Genomic DNA, 21,028 nt, shown 5'->3' with positions numbered 1-21,028 from the left:
CTACTCGATCCCGGCATCTATCAGCGTCTTCTTGGTGCCCAAACACACCATAAGGATATCCATTACATATTTGCGTTCGTCAGTATCGTTAAGCTGTGTCTCTCCAAATCTTACTCTCTATCGGCTCATCTCCTTTCGGGCCAGCGTCTCGTCATCGGCTCCTAGCCTGCCGTGCTCAAAGCAGAGTCATGGACGGACTCAGCTCCGTAATTGTTCCGCTCTACGTCTACCCCTCAGCAGGCGCGTGGGATCCGTTTCACGATGTGTACGATACGGTACCTCTACTATTGTCGCTACTCATTATACCGGGACTAACGACCTATACTGCTTTCAGAGCATCATCATTCCCTCGCATACACTTTACGGTCGTGTTAAACGTGCATAACGGGCCTGGAGAGGGTGCACTACCAAACGCAGAATACACCGCAGCCATCGAGGCCCTCAACTCACTCAGTAATGTACGCACTATCGGCTATGTGGCAACCACGTGGTGTACCAGGGACTTGAGTTCTGTGCTGGATGACATTGCTGCGTTTTCATTCTGGGGCGAATATGATCCCTCACTGGCTCTGAATGGTGTCTTCGTTGATGAGACGCCTACCCAATACTCTACAGACTATGCCGTGTATCTCGATAGCATCGCTCAAGCTGTTCAAGACAGCGCCGGACTAAAGGACAACTATATTGGTAAGCTCAGCCCACGTTCTTCTGTATTGAAAGTAAGACCGTCACCGAAGCCGGCTTTCGAGGCCCCTGTCGTGTTGCTGTACACTTTACCATGCGTCCTCAAATGGGTCTCTTTCTATTGCAGGCGAAAAGAACCCCCATTGTCCAACTCCGGCAGTTGCATGAGTGTAAGGCTGACACTGCACTATAGTTCATAATCCTGGCGCTCTTCCAGAGCCTCGTTACTTTGATGAGACATTGCTCACTGGGCCGGACTTGACCGTTGTTTTCGAGAACTCATTTTCCAATTGGACGACTGAAAGTGGCGAGCTCTTCAAGGCGACGGGTTCATATGATCGCGAAAAGCTTGCGCTGCTTGTGCACTCCACACCGGATCTGTCGATTCTTGAGACGGTTAGTACGCTCTTGCAGTTACTAGCCGTAGGCCGCGGCATCTGGTTGACAGGTAGCCCGAACTATACCGAGCTCGACGGTGTGCTACCTGCGTTTATCGAAGGCTTGGATGCGCTGTTGATTTGAGGGTCACAGCCTTGGAACTGAATACGGTAGACATCAGGTCATCGATCGCTAAATACACGCAAGACACCCACGTCTTCGACAGTTGTCCTTTCCGTGTCAGTCTCAACTACTTCTTCGCCTACGAACATTTGTGCGGCAAGCCTTCATCACTTGACTGCACTATCTATAGACCTGGGGCTGAATGACCCTGATCTTCGGATTGAAGCTGGCATGCAAAAGGAAAGGATCTTCTGGTCACGACTGCTTCGTACTACCGTGGCTTTCTCAACAGCGAGTCGGCTAATGCGCCGTGACGAGGCGTGTCAAGGGCGGTCCGCGATGTAAGAAGTCCTTCCATGACACAAGCGGTCCGCCACTCCGTCGGTTGAATCCGAGGAAAGCTTACGAGGAATTCTCCCAGCTACACAATGCCGTCTTCAAACAAGCAACGATCATCGAAAAATCTGCCTTCACATTTTCGACTACCAAGTATTCCATCCGGTTGGCTTTAATATTACCCCGAGAGCTACCCTGTTTGCCGCTTTAGGCGGCAGATCTAGCTCACCCAACCCCTGTCCATTTCCCCGGATCAAACAAACAAGCCTTTCGTCCTGCACTAGAGCTGCATACACACTTTATTTCAACCTTGGCCTTCATTTCGAAATCCAATCTCTGCTGCGTACCGCGTCGGTCCATGTCTCTTTGTGCGTCTTTCCAAGCGATGCTCCAGGCCTCGATATTGACACTCTCCTTGATGTATGTCATCCTTGAATGAGCACCGGAGTTACTTCGCGATAGGATGGATACCAAGTACCGGCGGCTCTGCAAAGACATGCAGTGAACGTGCTCCATAGACAGGTGCAGAGGGCCGAAGTCGTGCCGCCATGACTGCTACCTCGCGGACTGCCGCGCTTCTCCGCATCACCCTTCTATCCTTCGCTTACAGCATACTGTGCAGGTTTCTCGTTCCACGTGAACTTCTCTAGCTGCATTCGAAGGAAGCGTTCGTTGCGCATCCGATCGGTTGGGTCTGGAAGCGAGATGCCAACTTTCGGATCATGCCACAAACAACACGAGGTTAACAACACGAAGGAAACCTCAACCAAAATAGCTCTTGACAAGTATGGCTATTTACAGCCATGCGTCCTGCCAGTTCGCTAGGCCTTTACAGGTAGAGAACAAGACACGATGAGACGACGCCACTGCGCGTGATCAGCCTCGCTAAATGACGACATCGATATGTGGGGCTCACCTACCTATATTAGCACGACCTCTCGTAAACCACGCATACTGGCTTGTAGGGATGTCAAAAATATACAATCAGTAGACAGCGTAGCGGAGTCTGTTCGCCTCGTGCTAATGTTTCAGTTACACAGAGTGGATCCCAATATATGCGGCAGGACCCGACTACCGAATACGGAAAGTGTATTGGCGTGATCGCAACCACACGAAGGACTTTCGATACTCTCAGAGGCTCGTATCGCACGCCGATACGGTGGATGTACCGCCCATTGTGGCTTGCATCAAGGGAAGGATCCGTGTGACGTGTATTCCGGTTCGCTGGTACGAAAATGTCTGCAACAGACCCGAATAACCTCAATGTCGACTCGCGTAACGCATCGAGATCCATGGTCAATCTAAGTACTTCGTATTGTATGCGACATGTACGTTCGTGCCGGCCATACCGCGCATCTAGCCCCGAGCGGCGGTCCTCTTGCAGTCTGGGGACCTACACACCTGCCACTAACGTCGTGGTTCAGATCTAGAAACTAATGCATCGTCTTGTATCGGGACCGGTGCACCAGATCGCGCTCTAGAACTAGATGAATACGCCACTCTGCCTCGACATCTCAGCCCCACCCGGCAACTTGCCCGAATAAGTCAGCTTACCCGCTCGACCAGAAGCTTTACTATACCGACCGCAGGCGAAATATTACACGGCTTCAATATGCCGAACACACCTACCGCAAACGACATACCCGCCCCAGATTTTCCACTTCACCTGCATCGGATATTGATTCGCATTCAACCGGCCGGTAGCTACACCTTGGCAAACTCGACCCGTACCGAGATTGAATGCATACTATGCATACTCTCTGCTTGATGCATCAAACAAGCAAAATGCTGGTAACGCCATATTCCACCAGTGAGTTGATCAGCCTCAAAACACGCGCCACCGATGTCAGATTCCCGACCGAAGCACACCATCACTTCGGTAGGAAGAGCCGGTGTAAGCAGGGGTTCTCCAGCTTTTACGACGGCTAAAGCCAAGTTGCATAGCCCGAGGCTGTGTGTGCTGTGTGATATACGGCTAGCAGAAGGGAAGGGTATGGGAGCTGGGGTAGCGGAGATGTGGAAGAATGGATGGAGTTGGGCGCGAGAATTCTGCTTGCCGGGAATACTGGGAGGCATACCGCTTGGAAGTCTGACTGACTCGTTTGCTGCTGGTACAGTGTTTGATCACGGTCTGAAGATGTTGCTGCAGAGAGAATGCTGTGTCAGCAGACAGCATGAGGCAGGTCACGGGGGTTGACCTCCATCGTTGACCTCGCAGGTATAGGAACTACCACATCATGTGATCAGAGCAGGCTGTACTCAGCGTAGCTGACTACGATAACCCGGTTGTGTCGCAAAGCTTGATACAGCTAAGCATGCTGGTCTAAAGACAACACCAGCCGCATTCGAGCTTAAACACAACATCAAGGTCAGAAGTAATAGGCAGAATTTCGATGAACAAGACATAATCATAAGCCATACCACTACATCCCTCTCCCCCTCTCTACCCACGACCCCCAACCCCCTCATCCACATCCGTAACCTCAACCCTCCTATCACAAAACTCCACCCACCCATCCAACTCCATCTTCTTCAACACCGTACTAAACCCCTCGCTCCCCTGCCCCTTCCCCTCTCTATCACAATACCTCCCCACAACATCTTCTTCCAACCCTTGTTCCGCCCCCGCCCCATCCGGATACTCGATATGGAACACGGGTTTCCCCGCTGCGATAAAGGGGGCGAAGGTGGCGCACTCACCGTACTTTGCGCATTGCTCATTGACGCTGAAGTGGACGATGGGGAGGACGGCGGGGATGATGTCGCCGGCGTTTTTGAGGCCGAGCGTGAGGTTGAGGGGTTGCGTTAGGGAGGAGAGGTATTGCAGGTAGGTGATTGAGGTGGAGGGGGTGAGGGAGAGGCCGTTGCTGTTTTGCTGGTGGGGTTGTTAGTATGCATACAACTACACGGTGGGGAATGGCATGAAGGTGGATGTTTACTCACATAACCATCAACGTTATCAGGATCAACACCATCACACCCTTTCTCTTTCGCCAAATCTATTCTGTCTTTCATCACCCTCCTCACGTTCTCACTGTTTAGATCCAACCATTTCTCACCCGGCCACCCATCTAGATCACGCCCAAGATCTTCCTTTTTGAACTCCGACGCATCAGGCCGCCAGTCTTCGTAGCTGCCTGCGCTGAAATAGCATATCACTTTCTTACCCATAGAGTGTAGTTGTCGTATCGTCTCGGTGGGCGTGTCGAAGAGGTCGATGTCGAAGATACTGACGTTGGGCGTTGTGCTAGTGTCTGAAGAGGAGAGATCGGGTGGGTGGGAGAGAATGATTTGCCAGGTATCGGACACAGATGGTGTCCAGGGTAGTGTGGTATTTGGTGTGGGGAGGGGTGTGAGGGTTGAGGTTGGTGGGGAGGTGTTGTCGTTGTCGTCGTCGTTGTCGCGTCCTAATGTGAGACCCAACCCTAGACCGAGGCCTAAGGCGAGGATTAGGATGACGATGCCGACGGCAATGAGGATCTTGCGCCGTAGAGACCATACTTGTTGTGCTTCGGGTTTCGTGTACATTATGCCTTTGTGCGACCGGTTGCTAGACGAAGCAAACGAGGTTTACCAATTTGCTGAACTTCCACCGACGCAGAGTCTTCAATCACACGCCAGATACGATCGTTACAGCGACAAAAGATCCGGTTACTAGAACAAGACCAAGTTGACGACCCATACGCGCTGATAACCCACACCCGACACACATCGAACGCTTCAAAAATGAATTCGATAGCCTGGAAATATCACGAGAAGACGCGTCGCAAGCGGCGCAGTGACGTGCGCTACCCTTGCATATGTAGGCAATATATAATTGTTGTATGTAAGACGTATAGTAACTGTAATTGGTGTAGCGCTCATGCAGTCATATTGCGGGTGAGTCGTGCCGAAGGAATTCGCTCCCGGTTGGAAGGGTTGACAGCTGAACATACTGTCGATTGATGAGGGTGAGAACATTAGTTTAGTTGTTGGGAAAATGTCACAGTATAATGCCAGGACTGGATCGTTCTCGAGAGACGATGTGACTACGTGTCGGGTGTGGTGATACTGCAAAACGCAGGTAGCGAAATGCGGCGCAGCTGTCCCGCCAGGTTGGTTCTGATGTTCACCCATATTGATGTTGTGGCTGTGCGAATGTGGGGTTAGCTCAGGGGTCAGGGATGACCGCCTAAAACTCCGCAGTTGTTCACTGGTCATGCTGGATACAGGGAAAAAAACACAAAGACAATTTTGACTGAGCTTCAGCTAAAAGATATACATTGAAGATGACAATTGCGATAATGACCGACGCCATGTTCTTCTAAAGGATGTTTGTGTTTACAGCGGAATGGCCTTCGAGAACTTGTACTGCCTGCTTGCGCCGCTCATAGTCACCCATAGCGTGAGCGGATCACTTCCCAGTTGCTCTTTCGTCGCGCCTGTTGTGCTTGCCACGGCGCCTGGTACGGTGATGGGTATGGTGGTACCACATTTGTTTCCGCCGGCCGTGTAGACGTTGACAGACTCGATGTTGGCGCCGTTGGCGGATGTAGTCCAGGTCAAGCTGGGTCGGCATAGGTCGCGAGTTTGGCGGTTGATGAACTGCTGTGCGAGGTCGTCGTGCTTGAGGGTCTTGAAAGGCCAGGTTGTACTGCAGTATGTTAGTAGGATACTCGTCCGGAGAAGAAAGGGTACATACAGGCGCATCATCTCAGCGGATATGACCTCGATCCATGTCATGAGTAGCGAATACTGGCCACTCTTGCCGTTGACGGTTGTGGACGGAACGTCGTTGACGCGCATGTTGGCCTGGTGGAACATGTATCTGTATGACAAATCAATATGGATCGATGATGCGGATGAACCTGCACTCACGGGTCCCAATGTAGGCCAAAGAGATTGCGCATTGCAGTGTCTCGAGAGTTGATCATGAGATCGTCAAACGTCCCTTTGCCTGCAGAAGTGTCGATCCACTCTTGTAGAGTACAAGCGGGAAGATCGCAATTGTAGTAGATGAGCGTTGCCCAGCGCGGCATAACGTTGAGTCCGGCGTACCCGTTGTTCTGAACGTTGGTCGTCAACGGCCAGAAACTGTTCTGCTGATTGCGAAGAGGCGGGCGGGTGTTGTCTCCTACGACATTGACGATGCCGTTATCCATCCAGCCTTTGATAGCATCTGCGTTGTGTAGGCCGGTGATTGCAGGCGGGATGATGCCCTTCCCGCTCCAGCGCTTAGCAGCATCAAGCCCAACCTGTTTGAGCCAAGCTTGGTTGAACGAGATCTCTTTGGAAGCGTCTGAGTATGTCGCGTTGGTCAGGTCGGCATGGGAACTATTTCTAGGTCAGTCTTGCAAAGCGTGAAGGGGTACGTACCGTACAAGGTATGCGAGATGTGCGCAAAGGCGTCGCGTTGTTCTTCATCGGCGAACCAATTTTGTAGCTCGTCGATCTCGGCACACTCAAGACTCCAGGTATACTGAGAAGGTGTCGAAGGCCAGATGTTGATGCCAGTACCAGGAGGCTTCTGGAATTCTGGGTCGCCGTCCTTTTGATCCGCGTATTCGATTGCGTTCGTTGGGGTGCAGACTCTCTCGCCTTCACTCGTGTCCGTGGATGCTTCTATATCACCGTTGCCGTTGTGTCCGATCTCTATAAAGAACTCGGATCCTGCAGGCATCTTCGCGTTCAGGTTGGCCTGCCATGTGACATGCAACGAAAGGTCATCAGGCTTGGCGCGATAGTTCACGCCCGCTGGTCGGTACATGGGCGTCTCCAGAAACATGTCATCCACCTGTGTGCTGAAGTAGATCCTTCTGAAACCGACGAAAAGGCCTCTGGTCACCCATGTTATCCAAGCGTGTTGGAGGACGTTGCTTGACGGTGCCCAGTCTAGAGCGAATGGCAAAAACCAAACCATTTGTTGCCGAGTGCCTATCTGGTTGATGACTGCGGCGCTTCCACTGCTCGAGAACTTGGCAACCTCCCATGCCATTGATGCATTCACAATCTTCGCAGGAGAGTGATATATGTTCGCGATGCTCACGTCTACTTTGCTATTGTTGTAGTCAGTATTGTACCAATTGGAACAGAGTCGCGAGACTTACGTCTTGAGATTAGCCGCGGAGAATCCGGTAGTATTCGTGAATGATACAGGCTCATCGTTCAAGTTTCCCCCGACGCTGGAAACTCCAAAGTCGGCTGTAGGGAAAACATCGAGACGGACCATGCGTACGCCAAAGTTGGTCTGGTAAGCATATAGATCGTTCCATTGACGCCTAGTGAGTGCGCTATAGTACTGATCTCCGTAGTTGTATCCCACTTCGCTCACGGTGACAATACCACCGTAGTTGCCATGAGTTGCTGAAGAGTTGAGTAGAGGCAGGTTTGTGATCCCATCCTGGGGAACAGTGACGATCTCGTAAGGGATACCGTAACCTTGAAGGCCAAGTGTAGCGCTGTTGATGGCGGAAGTCGAATCGCGTGCAATAACCAAGATTGTGCTTGATACTGTGGCACTTCCCACATACGCGGAAACATCTTGCAGGAAGAGACAGAAGCATGTGAGTGCGCATGCTCGCAGTAATGATGCAATGGAAGCCGCCATCGTGAGACGCGAAGTGAACAGCCTGCTACCGAAACTTTTTTCGAGGAACCTGGACGAGTTAATAAAGAAGTCTCGGCAGATATCATCTCATAGGCCACACGGAGGATATTGGTCCAGATGCAGTAAACGATCAAGAGACTATCGATTTTCTCCCTTCCTAGCCTCAGTAGTCGGACTTCCACCTGGCCTTCAACTTGATTCAGAACATGACGCGGCGGAAAGCTCGATCAGATGCTTCGAACACTCATTGCCGTACCTCTGGAAGGCCTCGCATACGTAAGATGCCGTTAAAGCCATATGGTCTACCAGGGTCTTGGCAAATCAGTGTACTTGAGAAGCCACAGCGTTATGAGCTTTGCCACTTAAGACCAATGTATTGCGAAGATCTCAGGGCATGGCTGAACTCGTGACTTTGGCCTACCAAGCCACTGGATGCCTCTGGAGCAGACCCGAAGGCAAAACCCGATGCATGCTGGAAGAAGTGCGGCCAAAGTCCATGGTGCAAAATGCCTTTGGGGCCGCAAGGACGCCAGTGTGTGTAAGGATATTGTGAACGAAGCGCTGGGTGTCGTCTAGCCTGGCTCCACGAAAGCACGCGTATGCCCGCAGCCTGCCCATATTGCGCAAGCAATTACCGTCCCAGACTTCATCTGCGGCAGGTGCATTGCATTGCATGCGCGTCGGATACAAGACCGACAAAGGTGCCGTGATAGATGAGGTTGGATATTAAAATCGTCGTGTGGAGGATGTTAGGCTAAAGGCGGTGCCGGATGAACGTGATTGAAAGAGAGATGATGCGCGTGCACGGACGTTTACTACCGAACCGCGACATTTCAGCCTCGTCACGTCTTCCCTCGTCCACCACTCTTGTCGCGTCATCACGACACCCTCCTACGCTGACATCGCCTCGTCGTTAAGATCTAAATCATCTTTGCTCTAGTCTCAATACAGCAACAGTCCGCTGTTCGGGGTAGATGGCACTAGCCCCCAGATATCGCCAGCGTTCCCTGGCATCGCACTCGCCAATGCCCGGTCAGAAGGCTTCGCGCTGCAAGTCCCTCAATGATGACTGCCGCTCCAATGCCATTCGCGGCAGCCAAGAGCCGTATTGCAGGATTCTCGAAGGATGGCCGTGCTCCGTCACTGCCGCTGGCCCTGCAGCGGTGGATTATTCACACCTATCGTGTATGCTAACGCGATTCGCAGATCAACAGCTAACACATGACTGCACAAACATAGGCCATGGTGAAAATCTTAGTATCTGTCAAACTGGCTTTCGGTATCCGATGAGCTTGCCCATGAGCAACTGACCATTTTTCCACTCTGTTCACACTGGCTATTCCAGAAGAGCATCATATCCGCCTTGCTACTACGATCTCTGCTATGGATCTTTCAACCAGCTCTTCGTGCATTGCCTACTAACTGGCCTTTATCACTATATGGTAATTACTGTACCTGGAGATATCTGAGCTACACCCAACAAATCATAGGCAGGACCGATGACGTCGCCGGATATCTTGGGCATACAGGCCTTCGAGACTGGACCATTACTACAGGAGTGGTGGGAATGGACGCTTGTTGCCATCATCAGTGCCAGTGGGCTTGTAGGAGTTCTTGCTTTCCTTTGGTACTCCTATCGTTCCCTACGGACATTGTTGAAGGTACGTAGGATGCATGCTACATCTTCTCAGTGCTTACAAACCTCACAGGGTGACGACAATGATCACAGCTTACCACGATCGGTACAAGAACGAATCCACCTATTGTCGAACAGTTCGAGCGTCGTCCGCAAAACCCATACCCTCCCCACAAAGCCGTCGACGTTTGGCGTATATCTGGGCCTTCTGAGCAATCCAGTCACATACGACGAAGCGCAAACACTTTCACAATGGGACGTTGTAGTGTTGGATTATTGCGAGCCTGGGGTCTTGGAAGCTGTTAGCGACGATAGCGTTCCAATGGGGCCTCACATCGTCGCACGACTTGGTTTGGCCCAGATAATCACATTCGCGACAACGGATAGTGAACTGGACATGTCGCGAGCGGTATACGTTCTGTCGTGGACCATTCAGCGTACCTTGCGACAGCCGAACCAGAAAAGATACTTCACAGGCGTTCTTGTCTCTGGCTGGCGAGACCGTATATCGGTGCCTCTACTCAACGGCTTGACGAAGCTCCTCATCGCCTACGGTCTTGATGTCTACTTGGAGATTGAGGCTCCAGACTTCCTAGACGGTATTCAGAAACTCGATGTCGCATTGTTCGCTGGCTTCATCGTCCGCAATGGGACGATCAAGTCGAATGGAGAGCGCCGAGACTTCTTCGAAATGGACAAAATGAAGACTACAACCAAATCGTTTGTTTCTCAAGCCTGTCAAAGATCGTTCGTAACGATGATGTGGGATACAATCGAAGACGATGTCGAACTCTCGCACGCTGTGGTCAGGAGAGCCCACATGTGGTGTAGCTACCACGGCGCCATCCCATACTTTCCGCGTCAGCGGGCTCTATCGAACGTCGACGAGATTGTTCCTTGTCATGAGCCCTTGGCTGCTTTCCAGTGGCTCAAGCAACGAAGAGTCATGGAAGTCCACGAGCGATATCGCATGGCGCGAACAGTAAGTCTTCCTAGCCTGGCCATTCGTAGGTCTCTGCTAAGTCTTGTCAGCTTGCTCCCGGTTTCTCAAGTATCATCGACGATTACCTCCCTTTACAACACATCTTTCCTCGCCTTGCCGATACGCTCGCTGGCCTCGACGCAACCGACTCTTCCGACGACAGCGACGACGATGCGTCGAGCACATGTACCGATACTGTGCACTACCCCGAGATCGACGAGAACGGAGCAATGCTTGCACGAACACCTACATCACCAGTATCTTCTGGTCTGGAATGGACACTGGCAAGGGAGAAGCATAGCAGCGACCCACTGTCTTGCTCATCCAACGGGTTGCCATATGGCTCTTTGGGATGCTTTCCGATTGGATTGGACGCGTCAATGACAGACTTTTCGCGTGTCATTGAATCACAAAGACGTCTACGGGATCTGAAGCTGCTCAGCCGACTATCAACCGCACAACTACATTCTGTCGCCAAGATTCTTCGAGACTATTGCCACAGCAGCAGCCACTTCCTAGACTTGCTTCCAACGTCAAGAGATGCCATCTCAAAGCTTGTAGACGCCCTAGCTCGCACAAATGACGACGCGGAGGACAACTATCAACTACAAGTATACTCTGCGCTTGACTCTGGATTCCACACGCCTGGTGGTGCTCAGTTTTGGGCTGTCTGGGAACTGGAGCAGCGAACCCAATCCGTCATCATGTACATCTCCAAGTCGGTTCAGGATCTCAACGCTGTCCTGCTTCATACGCACTTGAGTAGGCTAGGCTTCTCCAGATATCAGTGCTTCTTAGCAGAGTATGGCTTGACCGAGTTCATGGCTGGGTCCTTCTCGCCTGAACGACTACCCGAGAGGCTACAGCAAGACCTAGAGCTTCTGTCGTCGACTGATCTACTCCTGTATCTGCAGCACATGCAATATTCGGAGTGGGATGAGGACTGCTCGTTGCTCTCATCCATACGGAAACGTTGCGAAGAGCTACTGATTGATGTACCGACGTACCATCAGTTCAAGAAGCTCAGCAACGTGGACTACATCAGTGGTAGCGTCACCGATGAACAGCTGGTCAACGCGAAGCTCAAATGGTACCGGCTGTCGCATCTACCCACACTTGACGAGCGTGATGCCCTAGAACTGTTCAGGGAAGTGGCAAGGGTGCTGGATGATATATTATGGTCACGAGACCATGAGAGGCTAGACATCATCACTTCCGCTGTCAACAACATTACCAGCAGGGGATCCTTAGATTCGGCAGCTGACTTCGTGCTTTTCTGTGTCTTCTGCGCGGCAAGGAAAGCCGGGTTTGAGGAAGTGTACATCGAGGTGTCGGATCGGAATCCCTTGTTCAACCAATACTCAGATCAAAGCGCAGCTTTTGCAGAGCTATTCGCGCTGGGATCAAGATGCGAGGCATACTTTGACATCAAACCCAGCGACATCGGCATATTGCTATCGGAGAAGCATAGGAACTACTACAATCAGGAGGAACATCAACCTCCGATGTGGATCTTTAACGCGCCATCGTTTGCTTCCGCTTACGCGGCAGCTCAGACCGATATCGATCCAGAGCAAAAGCCTTCCGTGATGCCCGCATATCGCCGCTTTACCTTCCTCAGTGTCTTTGCAATTCCGGCACTGGTGGACATCATCTTACTATCTACGACTGGTCACGGACTGTATCTGAGTATGCGCATGGAGGAGGAACAACGATATTATGCAACACTGGCACTGATGTGCTCATTGCTCCTCTCTGGTGCGATTGGAACCTGGATCTCCATCGGAGGCACCTACTACCTCATCTCAATGGCATTCTCAGCCGCCAATATGTTCGTGCTCACGCGCCTGGTTGGTGGTCTGGCATTCACTCTTGCCGGCTGTCTTCTTGGTTTCATTATAATCTCAGCTGTCGTGGGTCCAGGCCTTGGAGCGGTGTTCGTCTTCTACCTTTTCGGCCTCACAACATACCTCACCGTGCTTGCCGTTCTCTCCACATATCAGGTTCCCGGGTCCAGTTTCCTCAATGGTCGCAAAGTCATCATCATGGTAGTGCCGACATTAGTGATATCCCCTCTGTTGACCATTTTCATTCCGGACTACGACATTTACATCTATCCAGGAGTTCTCTACATATTCATCACCTTGCTGATCCTCGGTACTCGGCACGTTGCGACGCAATGGGTGACCTGGTATCACAATATCAAGACGCTTAACGATGCTGACATCAAGGATTGGTATGTGAAGCGCTCAGCCAAGGAGAAGCGTGTCACAGGCGGTATCCATCCGAAAGGTGGGTTCACAATTAACGCTCCAGCCGTAGATGCTAATCGGACTTATGCAGATCGATCGAGCAAAGGTCCTCATACCGCGTCCAAAGTTTGCGAGTCTGACGCGCCTTCTTCAACAACATCGATCAGTGCCGAAGACTTGTTCTACGGCATGAGTGAGCCCGCAATCTTGGCTCTTTGCCGCAATGCGCTACACGTCGCAGTTTTGAAGGAAACCGTACGCCGCTTTTGGCAGAAGCCTACGAATGATACCTTCGTCCGACAGCTCGCAGGTTGCTGGGACTCCACGCTATTTTTACTGGACTGGTATGCACGCATTACCGACACCAAACGACCCATACCATACAGTTCAACCTGGAATCTCGAAACGCAAGTGGCGCTCGAAAGCATGCAGCAGTCGCAAAAAGGTATTCGCCTTCACAACTCCTTCATCCATTGGAGGACCGCTGGAGACGAAATCTACTGTGGTATACTCTACTTCCTCGTCGCGCTCATGGATCGATGGCTCGATCTTGTACGCGGCGGTGACCAACTAGTCGGATTGCTAACCGCCGCGGACAACGACACACTTCGCCTCTCAGTCGGCTTCGGTCTTGCATACTACCTCATTGGAGCTGTACTACTTGACTATAAGGCTCAACACTTACACACCATGTCTGAGCAAATGTCTCCAGTCTCGATCAAGGACGCACGCCAGATCGACAAAGCCAAATCCAACGATCTGAAATTCAGGCGACACTTGTACCTGAACACCTTGTGCCGATTTATCGGTGTCCATGTTTGGGCCCTGGCGGTATGTGCTGCACTGATCTGGATTTTCAATGGCTCCTCAGCCGGTCTCATCATATTCCTGGCTTATGTTGGCGCATATACTGGTCTACTCCTCTACCAGTACAACAAGATTTTCTCCGGACCACATGCACTAATGCCACTCCTGGCAGCAGTCATTCTCGGCTTCGTAACTGGCAACATACTCATCACGGTCTTACCAGGTTTCATGTACAACAAGATCATTGCACTTGCTGTCTCAACCTGGACGGCAGCTCTTCTCTCGTTCCGGACTGCCAAGCTAGGCATGCCCGACTTGCTCCACGTGCGCACCTGGATGTCGAACCTACTACCAGACACCGAGCAGAACAAGGAGCCCACTAACTCGACCGAGATGTCTAGCTTGAGCTGCGTCGCGTCTCGAACTGAAGATCGTTCAGCCATCGACGAGCGATATCGCGCCTATAGCGGCACTGGTGGTGATGCGGAGTTTAGTCAAAGTGAGCTCCACGCGTACTGCAGCAAGCTGCGGGCTGCACCCAAGGAGAACAGGTTTCGCGTGCATCCCAATGGTCAGCCTGGTGACCAGATCTGCGCTATCCTACTATCATGCACCCACGAAAACCTCTCTAGGCTTGCCATGCAAGCATTCCCGACTATGCCCTTTCTCATCCAGCGGATTGTTCTGGCGTGGAAGAACGAATCTATCAAAGTCTTCATCGTTCCTATGCAAGCTGTGGCTGGGGTTGATTGCCACCTACGGGCGATCTCGCATTATACAGGCGGACGTCTCACGCTTTACGTCGCTTCGGATGCGAAGGGATCTGGCTCAAAGCAGATGAACGTGAGCAGCAATAGTGCAATCATTGCCGAGACGTTGCTACACGCTTGTTCAGAGACCATGTTTGGCATGCCGCACTACCAGGCTGAGATTACAGAATCAATGCTTGCCTGCCGGGAAAGCGACTGTGGTTTTTACGCCATATCAGAATGCAGCAAGCGGTCGATGCCCGAGCTTATCGTGGGACCGAAAGCCCTAAGCTTTGAAACTGCACTTCGCAAAGACCTCTTGCGAAATTTATGCCTTGGTTTCGACTGCGAAACTCAATGGGACGACCTTCCGCTCGAGATTCGACGCCTCTTTCTCCGACGATGTGTTGGCATCCGCGCACCTTATACGAACACAGAAATGGCCTGGATCAACGCCAACGTTCCAACAGAAAGCTCTTGTACAATCTTGTCGTGCATCGCGCGATATGACCTCGGCGCGTATTTGACGGTTGTCAAGTATAGCTTCTTCAAGAACCGAGGCGATCAGGCTCTCACCGAGAAAGAGTACCGTCAAATGACCGCGGACATCCAGCAGGCGTATCATCCAGTCTTGAATCACTCCGCTGTTTCGATTCTCAGCATCTTTACCGAATACGTCCGTCTGCCGATTGCCTATGTCTACCACTCTGCTGGAACCTGGGTCAAGTTCTTCTTCCTCGCGTGTATGGCCGACCCCGAATACCAGCGCGAGTTGAACGGGGCCTTGATACATACACCGCGTCCTATAGCAGCGTCCGCCACCTTTGTCCTTACGGGCTTATGGATATACAGTCGGGTTGCGATGTCCGTCGCTTTACCATTCTTCCTGTATCATCGCCGCAAAGACATCGCAGGTCTTGCTGGGACAGTGAAGGGTAGTTTGATCGTCCAGAAGAAGAACCGCTTGATCATTCGAAGCTATGGAGATACTGAGACAGCGTTCATTCATCCCATCAAAGCCAGCGGAGTCAAATTAATGTTCTATGCGGGTGATCTGGAACAAGAGCCTACTTGGGGCCATCTCCGGGTTACATACTATGACGAAGAGATGCGCATCACGTTGCGTGAAGACTACAAGAATGGCGCGGTTACCAATGAGTTTGTCTACGAGTATGCATTGAAGCAATCCCAACGCAAGACAAAGATCTCAAAGGTCAAGCAGAGTAGGGTGCCCCTAAGCAGGACCTGCCGCAGCGGCCAAGATGAGGGTGCCAAGGTTATCTACAACCGGAAGGGCCACATCGAGTCGGGAAGCTATATCAACCACAATAATCTGGTCCGTTTCAAGTATCATTATCGCAAGAACGCCAAATACGACGACGAGCTTCTTCGCGCCGAATTTGTTCTGCCGCATATGTCAGCCAACGTCAGTTGGTGTGCACCTCCTGTTCGTCACGCCGAGAAGATGGAGCGCTGGATACCCACTCCTCGCGTCCACGAAGCGACATTCGTCCAAGGAGCCGACGTATATGAATGCTCATGGCTCTATGATCACAAGTTCCATCCAACCATTACCACGAAGCTCAACGGCGCGCCAGTCGACACCCCGGATATGATTCGTCATGATTGGCTTGGCGTACTGAAGAAGCCAACTCGATGCACTTTCGCCGACGAGAACCCCCTGCTGGCCTTCAAGTCCCCATCTTCCAGCCTGTTCAGTCGGATGCTGCGAACAAACATCAAACAACAAGAGATTTCGACGTCCAGGGCTCGGTCCCAACTTTGGAAAACCTGGAAGAAGCGAAACGATCTGGATGGTGTTGTCATCCGGTGGGTAGATGAAGAGTTGATCCGCAAAGAAGCCCTCCTCCGACCATATTGGAGACGGAGAGATCGCGGTAGTCTCGTGAAGGCGGAAGACTATCTGGCAATGCACGCCGATGCCATCATGGCCAGCTCAGATCTCACAAGCGACATTAGCGCATGGACGCCACTTGCAATTCGAATGAGTGATTTGTTCAGCTTTGGCCAGGGTGGGGATGCCGTTATCTTCACCAGAACCAAAGCACTACAACGCGACACTGACCGCAACCTACATGTTATCGCTGTCGATACTGGTACTTGGCCAAATGAAGGCGGTGGTGTCTCGGCGTGTCGTCGAGATCTCATCAACAACTTGCGCACCATCAAATGGCACATGGTCGTCGAATCGGCTAACGACTTTGGCTTGCCGAAGCACCAAACTGAAGAGAACGTTGAGTCACTCAAGGTGATACCACTGTGGGGGCTGGACTTCATGCATCCGAACCATGGGATGTTCACCAACAAGCTGGACAGCGAGGTCGACCATCTGGTCAAAGCAGCAACAATATCCGACATCGAGACGAACTTCATTCCGACCTTGACTGCCCTCGTTCGCGGCGCTCGAGCTACCACAATGACGTCAGCAGACGTCAAGCAAGCGACGCGTGCTTTGGTCAACCTGAACACATACTTCCAAGATTCGCGCCACTGGAAAGAAGTCTGGACAAGCGATGTGGTCAAAGATACATGGAGGAGACTGTGGCTCGATGAAGCCATCCCGAACGCGCAACCGCCCTCAGAATGGTTCCGTACTGAGCTTCCAACGCTCAATCACTTCGATACCGCGCTAGAGCTGTGGTTCCGATGCAAGTAACATCCCCATGTTGAGCGCGACAAAGCTAATTTGAATAGATCTATTCATTTTCTCGATCCCCATCCCCGAAAAGATACCCCACGTCTTCCAAGCCTCGCACCACAGCGTGTCAGCATCCTACGGGATCGTTTGCAAGCTGAAGCGCAACTGCACACTGCAAATCTGGGATCATGCAATCTCCTGGCGTGAGACTAACCTCTACCTCTCATCAGCGATGTGCACCCTACCGCCCTTCATCCGAAACTCGCTACTGGGTCTAATGAAGTTGACATCTTGTCTCATCTTGCATCACGCCGATCAGATTCTTCCCTGTGCAGGTAGGTGCATTGCATCTTTTATCCAATCCAAGTGACTAACTTGATATGCTAGACTTCTTCAACCCCGGCTGGGAGGTGGAGATCGGCAGCGCAAAGGGTCAACTCACCCACCGCAACGTGTTTCGTCGGAAGGTCGATCCCATCGTCAACGGTATTACCGATATGACCAAGTTCTCTCCGGTGACCGAGATCAAGACGAAGACGCCGACAGTAACCATGCTGTCCCATGTCTGGTTTGCGAAAGATATCAAAACAGCCCTCCTTGCAGCAGATATCATAACGAACGAGTGGGGCTTCAAGGACTACAAGCTCGATATCTACGGAGCTCTCAACAAGTCGCCCGTCTACTCCTCTGAATGTCAAGAGATCTTGGCTTGCAAAGGTCTTGGTCAGAACGTAGCGATGCGCGGCACTGCAGACCCAGCGATGGTTCTCGCAAATACTTGGTTGTTCCTCAATTCCTCCGTTTCGGAAGGACTGCCGCTTGCGCTCGGAGAAGCGGCGCTTACTGGGGCACCAGTCGTGTGCACCGATGTCGGCGCGTCGCTGCGCGTGCTCACTGATCCCGACGACGGCAAACGCTACAGCGAAGTTGTGGCACCCAATGATGCATACGGTCTTGCACGAGCGCAGATCAACCTGCTGGCTATGCTGGATGAGTGGGCACAATATGCTGATGATGACGCTGGGGTAGCGGCGCCTATCTTGCCTCACAAGCCTACACCAAAAGACGTGGAGATCATCACGCGCCGAATGTATGAGAAGTCTGAACATCGACGAAAGCTGGGGATGATGGCTCGCAATATTGTCCAGAAGTCTTTCGGTGGTGAGCGCTACCTTCGCGAGCACGAGCAGATGCTCTGGATTGGTAAAGCCTGCTATGAGATGCTGGATCTAGAGAAGCGGATACCACCTCCAAGAAACCCAGCGCGCATGCTTTCGCTTCGTCGTAGTCTGCCACGACTTCATCAACGGGATACTGCATCGAGTCACATGTTCGATGCGCAGATGGAAAAGATGATGCACCCGCGTCCGTACGCACCAAGACGAACATCAGCAACAACATCGTTTTCGTCAGTGTACATCGACGAACCTTCGGGCTCCTCATCGACTTACTCGGACCCCATCTGGGAGCACGAAGAATGGGACTTGCACCATGAGTCGCCCGAATCGTCGGTCAAGTACGAGAACTCTGATACTGATGACTGGCCGATACCAGCCGTAACCCGTCCCACGAGACCGTACTCGGGTGTCAGCGCGAGCTCAATTTCGCCTGCTGCTAAAGGAAAGCGACCCGCCCGGTATTCGTATTACGGACATGAAAGCAATCGAGTTTTTAAGCCGGCATCACCGAACGCGAAAATGGATCCAAAAAGAGCGGTGCTTATGCGTCAAAGTCTGGCCACGACAGAGAGTGCGCGGAGTAGTATGCGAACGAGGAGTCACTTGAATGAAGTAGAGCTTGCTGAGTATGGGAATGTGGATGGACGGTTATGATGAAGGAGGGAGTGATAGAGTATCGTTTTTTGGAAGTTTAGCATCGTTGTTCGCATCTGTTCTCACTCTTTTTCTCCAGGATCAGATAGCATTCATTAGTACGGATGTAGCTGTATGCAGAGCTCAAGCTTTTCCGAATATGAAGGTACACTACGTCAAGCTCGCCAAACGCAAACCTGCACGGACCATAATAGTCATGTGACTGAAGGTATAGCCTTGGGTTGGGCGTGTAGGCCAAAGCATTCACCCAAGTTCGGACCCCCGACTCTTCTTCGCGACGCGTTCAACGACAGTGTTTCTCTCCTCTCATCCAAGCCAACTCAACCCCATTAGCGCAAGAATCCAAACCATGCATAGAGAGACTGCGATACCGACGACACGACCTTCGGTATGGGACAGAGTGCGAAACAAGCGATGGCCTCTGATACGCACGAATTCCAAGCTCTCGCTAGACGATGGAGGCGCGCGACCAAAGCCAGGAGGGCTCAAACGAATGCTAAGCTCACGTTTGGGAACGAGCGTAAAGACTCCACGGCCTCGGTCATCCTGGGCATGGGGGAGGGGAACCGTCCACGGTGCATCAGAAGAAGCGGTACCATTGACTCGCTCGAGGATCTTCCTACAACGAACAACTTCAGCCACCACCGTGGATCGAATACGGCCGCCGAGTCATTACGTCGACTACAATAGAGTCCCACTTGCTTGTGGCCGTCGACGGCCTACATCGAAGAGTAGTATAGTGGCTCAAGCTTCCGAAGGAGTGACCCTCGCGACCGTCTACAGCGACGACGGCGAACCCTCGGGACGCGAACACGACCGCCGGAACTTCAAAGCCATTCGAGGCATATCGCGCGCAGCCTTGGAAGAAATGGGACTCGATCTCGTCGATCCTGAGAGGAAGTTGTCCCCGGGCAGCTGCCGCGTCACACATCGAACGGAGGGCTCGTTCCATCATGCAGTCTTCTTAAAGGTCGAGCGCGATGACGAAGTTCCGCAGGAGTACGTTCTCAAGATACCTGCGCACGGTACACCAAAAGAGTGGGGTATGAACGACCGTATGATGTTGGAATGTGAAGCTCAGTTACTGAAGCATATCCGCCACCATACAGACTGTCCAGTACCAGAGGTTGTCGCATACGACGGCGGCCTACAGAATGCGATAGGCGCGCCGTACATACTCATGAAGAAGATCAAAGGTATAGCGGCGACGGATCTGTGGCTCGGTCAACCCTACAGGATGTTCAAATCTGACGATCTGCACCTTGAGGCCGACGACCCTTCTCCGGAGGTCGAGCAAAAGCGCGTTACCTTTCTGCGCTCACTTGCGCAAGCTATGAGTCAACTTGCTACACTCAAGTTTCCGTATACTGGCGTCCCTAGCTACGGGTGTCCGGAAGATAAGAACCCAAAGTTCATCGCGCCGGCCTGGCGGTGGCACTGCAAGATGCACATGGAAGAGCCGACGTCTTATGGATCATTTGCGTCCAGCGAAGCCTTTTTCGCCGCTGGCCTCGACAGACTCTGTGAGCCCGAGAACCCTGATGATAGCGACGGAATGACAGAGCTTGGGGTTCAGATAGTGATGAGGATCGTACTGTCTTCGGCTCCGTTCAAGCCGTCCACACCCTCACAGGGTGAAATCTCTCAGGCTGGGTACGGTAGCCACACCGTGCCGGTACGCGAAACATTTGTCATCCGACATGATGATCTCGACCTCCAGAATATCCTGGTAGATGAAGATGGTAATGTGACTGGCATTATCGACTGGGATGCTTGCGCAGCGGTGCCACGCTGCATTGGCTACACATCCATGCCTACCTTTCTTCGTCGCGACTGGCTCCCAGACTACGGCTTAGGTCGGCTGCCACATATGACTTGGGCTATCGAGCGCTACCGCGAGGTATACACCCAGGCTATGGAGGGGTTCTGTGAGTCTTCGGATGTAAACTTCACGCGCAAGTCCGCGATGTATCAGCTGGTGTTAGCGGCCTTAGATAAAGACTT

The 21,028-nt window shown here is 52.1% G+C and overlaps 6 protein-coding genes across 6 annotated transcripts; 4 read left to right on the top strand and 2 right to left on the bottom strand.

Moving 5' to 3' along the window:
- Positions 1-188: 188 nt before the first annotated feature.
- On the top strand, positions 189-1,206 carry J4E86_005128 (uncharacterized protein; the record flags this gene model as incomplete). Its single annotated transcript, XM_051445664.1, has 2 exons — positions 189-687; positions 878-1,206. 2 exons carry the CDS (start codon positions 189-191, stop codon positions 1,204-1,206), a joined length of 828 nt encoding a protein of 275 aa, XP_051303761.1.
- A 2,758-nt stretch (positions 1,207-3,964) lies between these two features.
- Positions 3,965-5,049, bottom strand: J4E86_005127 (uncharacterized protein; the record flags this gene model as incomplete). The annotated part of the gene is made up of 2 exons (XM_051445663.1): positions 3,965-4,396; positions 4,465-5,049. 2 exons carry the CDS (start codon positions 5,047-5,049, stop codon positions 3,965-3,967), a joined length of 1,017 nt encoding a protein of 338 aa, XP_051303760.1.
- Positions 5,050-5,841: 792 nt separating this feature from the next.
- On the bottom strand, positions 5,842-8,107 carry J4E86_005126 (uncharacterized protein; the record flags this gene model as incomplete). Its single annotated transcript, XM_051445662.1, has 5 exons — positions 5,842-6,154; positions 6,203-6,328; positions 6,379-6,834; positions 6,882-7,556; positions 7,608-8,107. 5 exons carry the CDS (start codon positions 8,105-8,107, stop codon positions 5,842-5,844), a joined length of 2,070 nt encoding a protein of 689 aa, XP_051303759.1.
- Positions 8,108-9,606: 1,499 nt separating this feature from the next.
- On the top strand, positions 9,607-17,210 carry J4E86_005125 (uncharacterized protein; the record flags this gene model as incomplete). The annotated part of the gene is made up of 3 exons (XM_051445661.1): positions 9,607-9,768; positions 9,817-10,725; positions 10,776-17,210. 3 exons carry the CDS (start codon positions 9,607-9,609, stop codon positions 17,208-17,210), a joined length of 7,506 nt encoding a protein of 2,501 aa, XP_051303758.1.
- Positions 17,211-17,424: 214 nt separating this feature from the next.
- J4E86_005124 (uncharacterized protein) lies at positions 17,425-19,024 on the top strand (the record flags this gene model as incomplete). The annotated part of the gene is made up of 2 exons (XM_051445660.1): positions 17,425-17,527; positions 17,580-19,024. 2 exons carry the CDS (start codon positions 17,425-17,427, stop codon positions 19,022-19,024), a joined length of 1,548 nt encoding a protein of 515 aa, XP_051303757.1.
- Positions 19,025-20,004: 980 nt separating this feature from the next.
- On the top strand, positions 20,005-20,775 carry J4E86_005123 (uncharacterized protein; the record flags this gene model as incomplete). The annotated part of the gene is made up of 3 exons (XM_051445659.1): positions 20,005-20,023; positions 20,143-20,699; positions 20,758-20,775. The coding sequence occupies 3 exons, from the start codon at positions 20,005-20,007 to the stop codon at positions 20,773-20,775; spliced, it is 594 nt and encodes a 197-aa protein (XP_051303756.1).
- Positions 20,776-21,028: the final 253 nt, after the last annotated feature.

The sequence above is a fragment of the Alternaria arbusti genome (genome assembly GCF_024043155.1).
Source record: "Alternaria arbusti strain BMP 1465 chromosome Unknown scaffold_5, whole genome shotgun sequence".
NCBI lineage: Eukaryota > Fungi > Ascomycota > Dothideomycetes > Pleosporales > Pleosporaceae > Alternaria > Alternaria arbusti.
The sequence above is the reverse complement of the archived record's forward strand: the minus strand, read 5'-3'. Positions and strand labels throughout refer to the sequence as shown.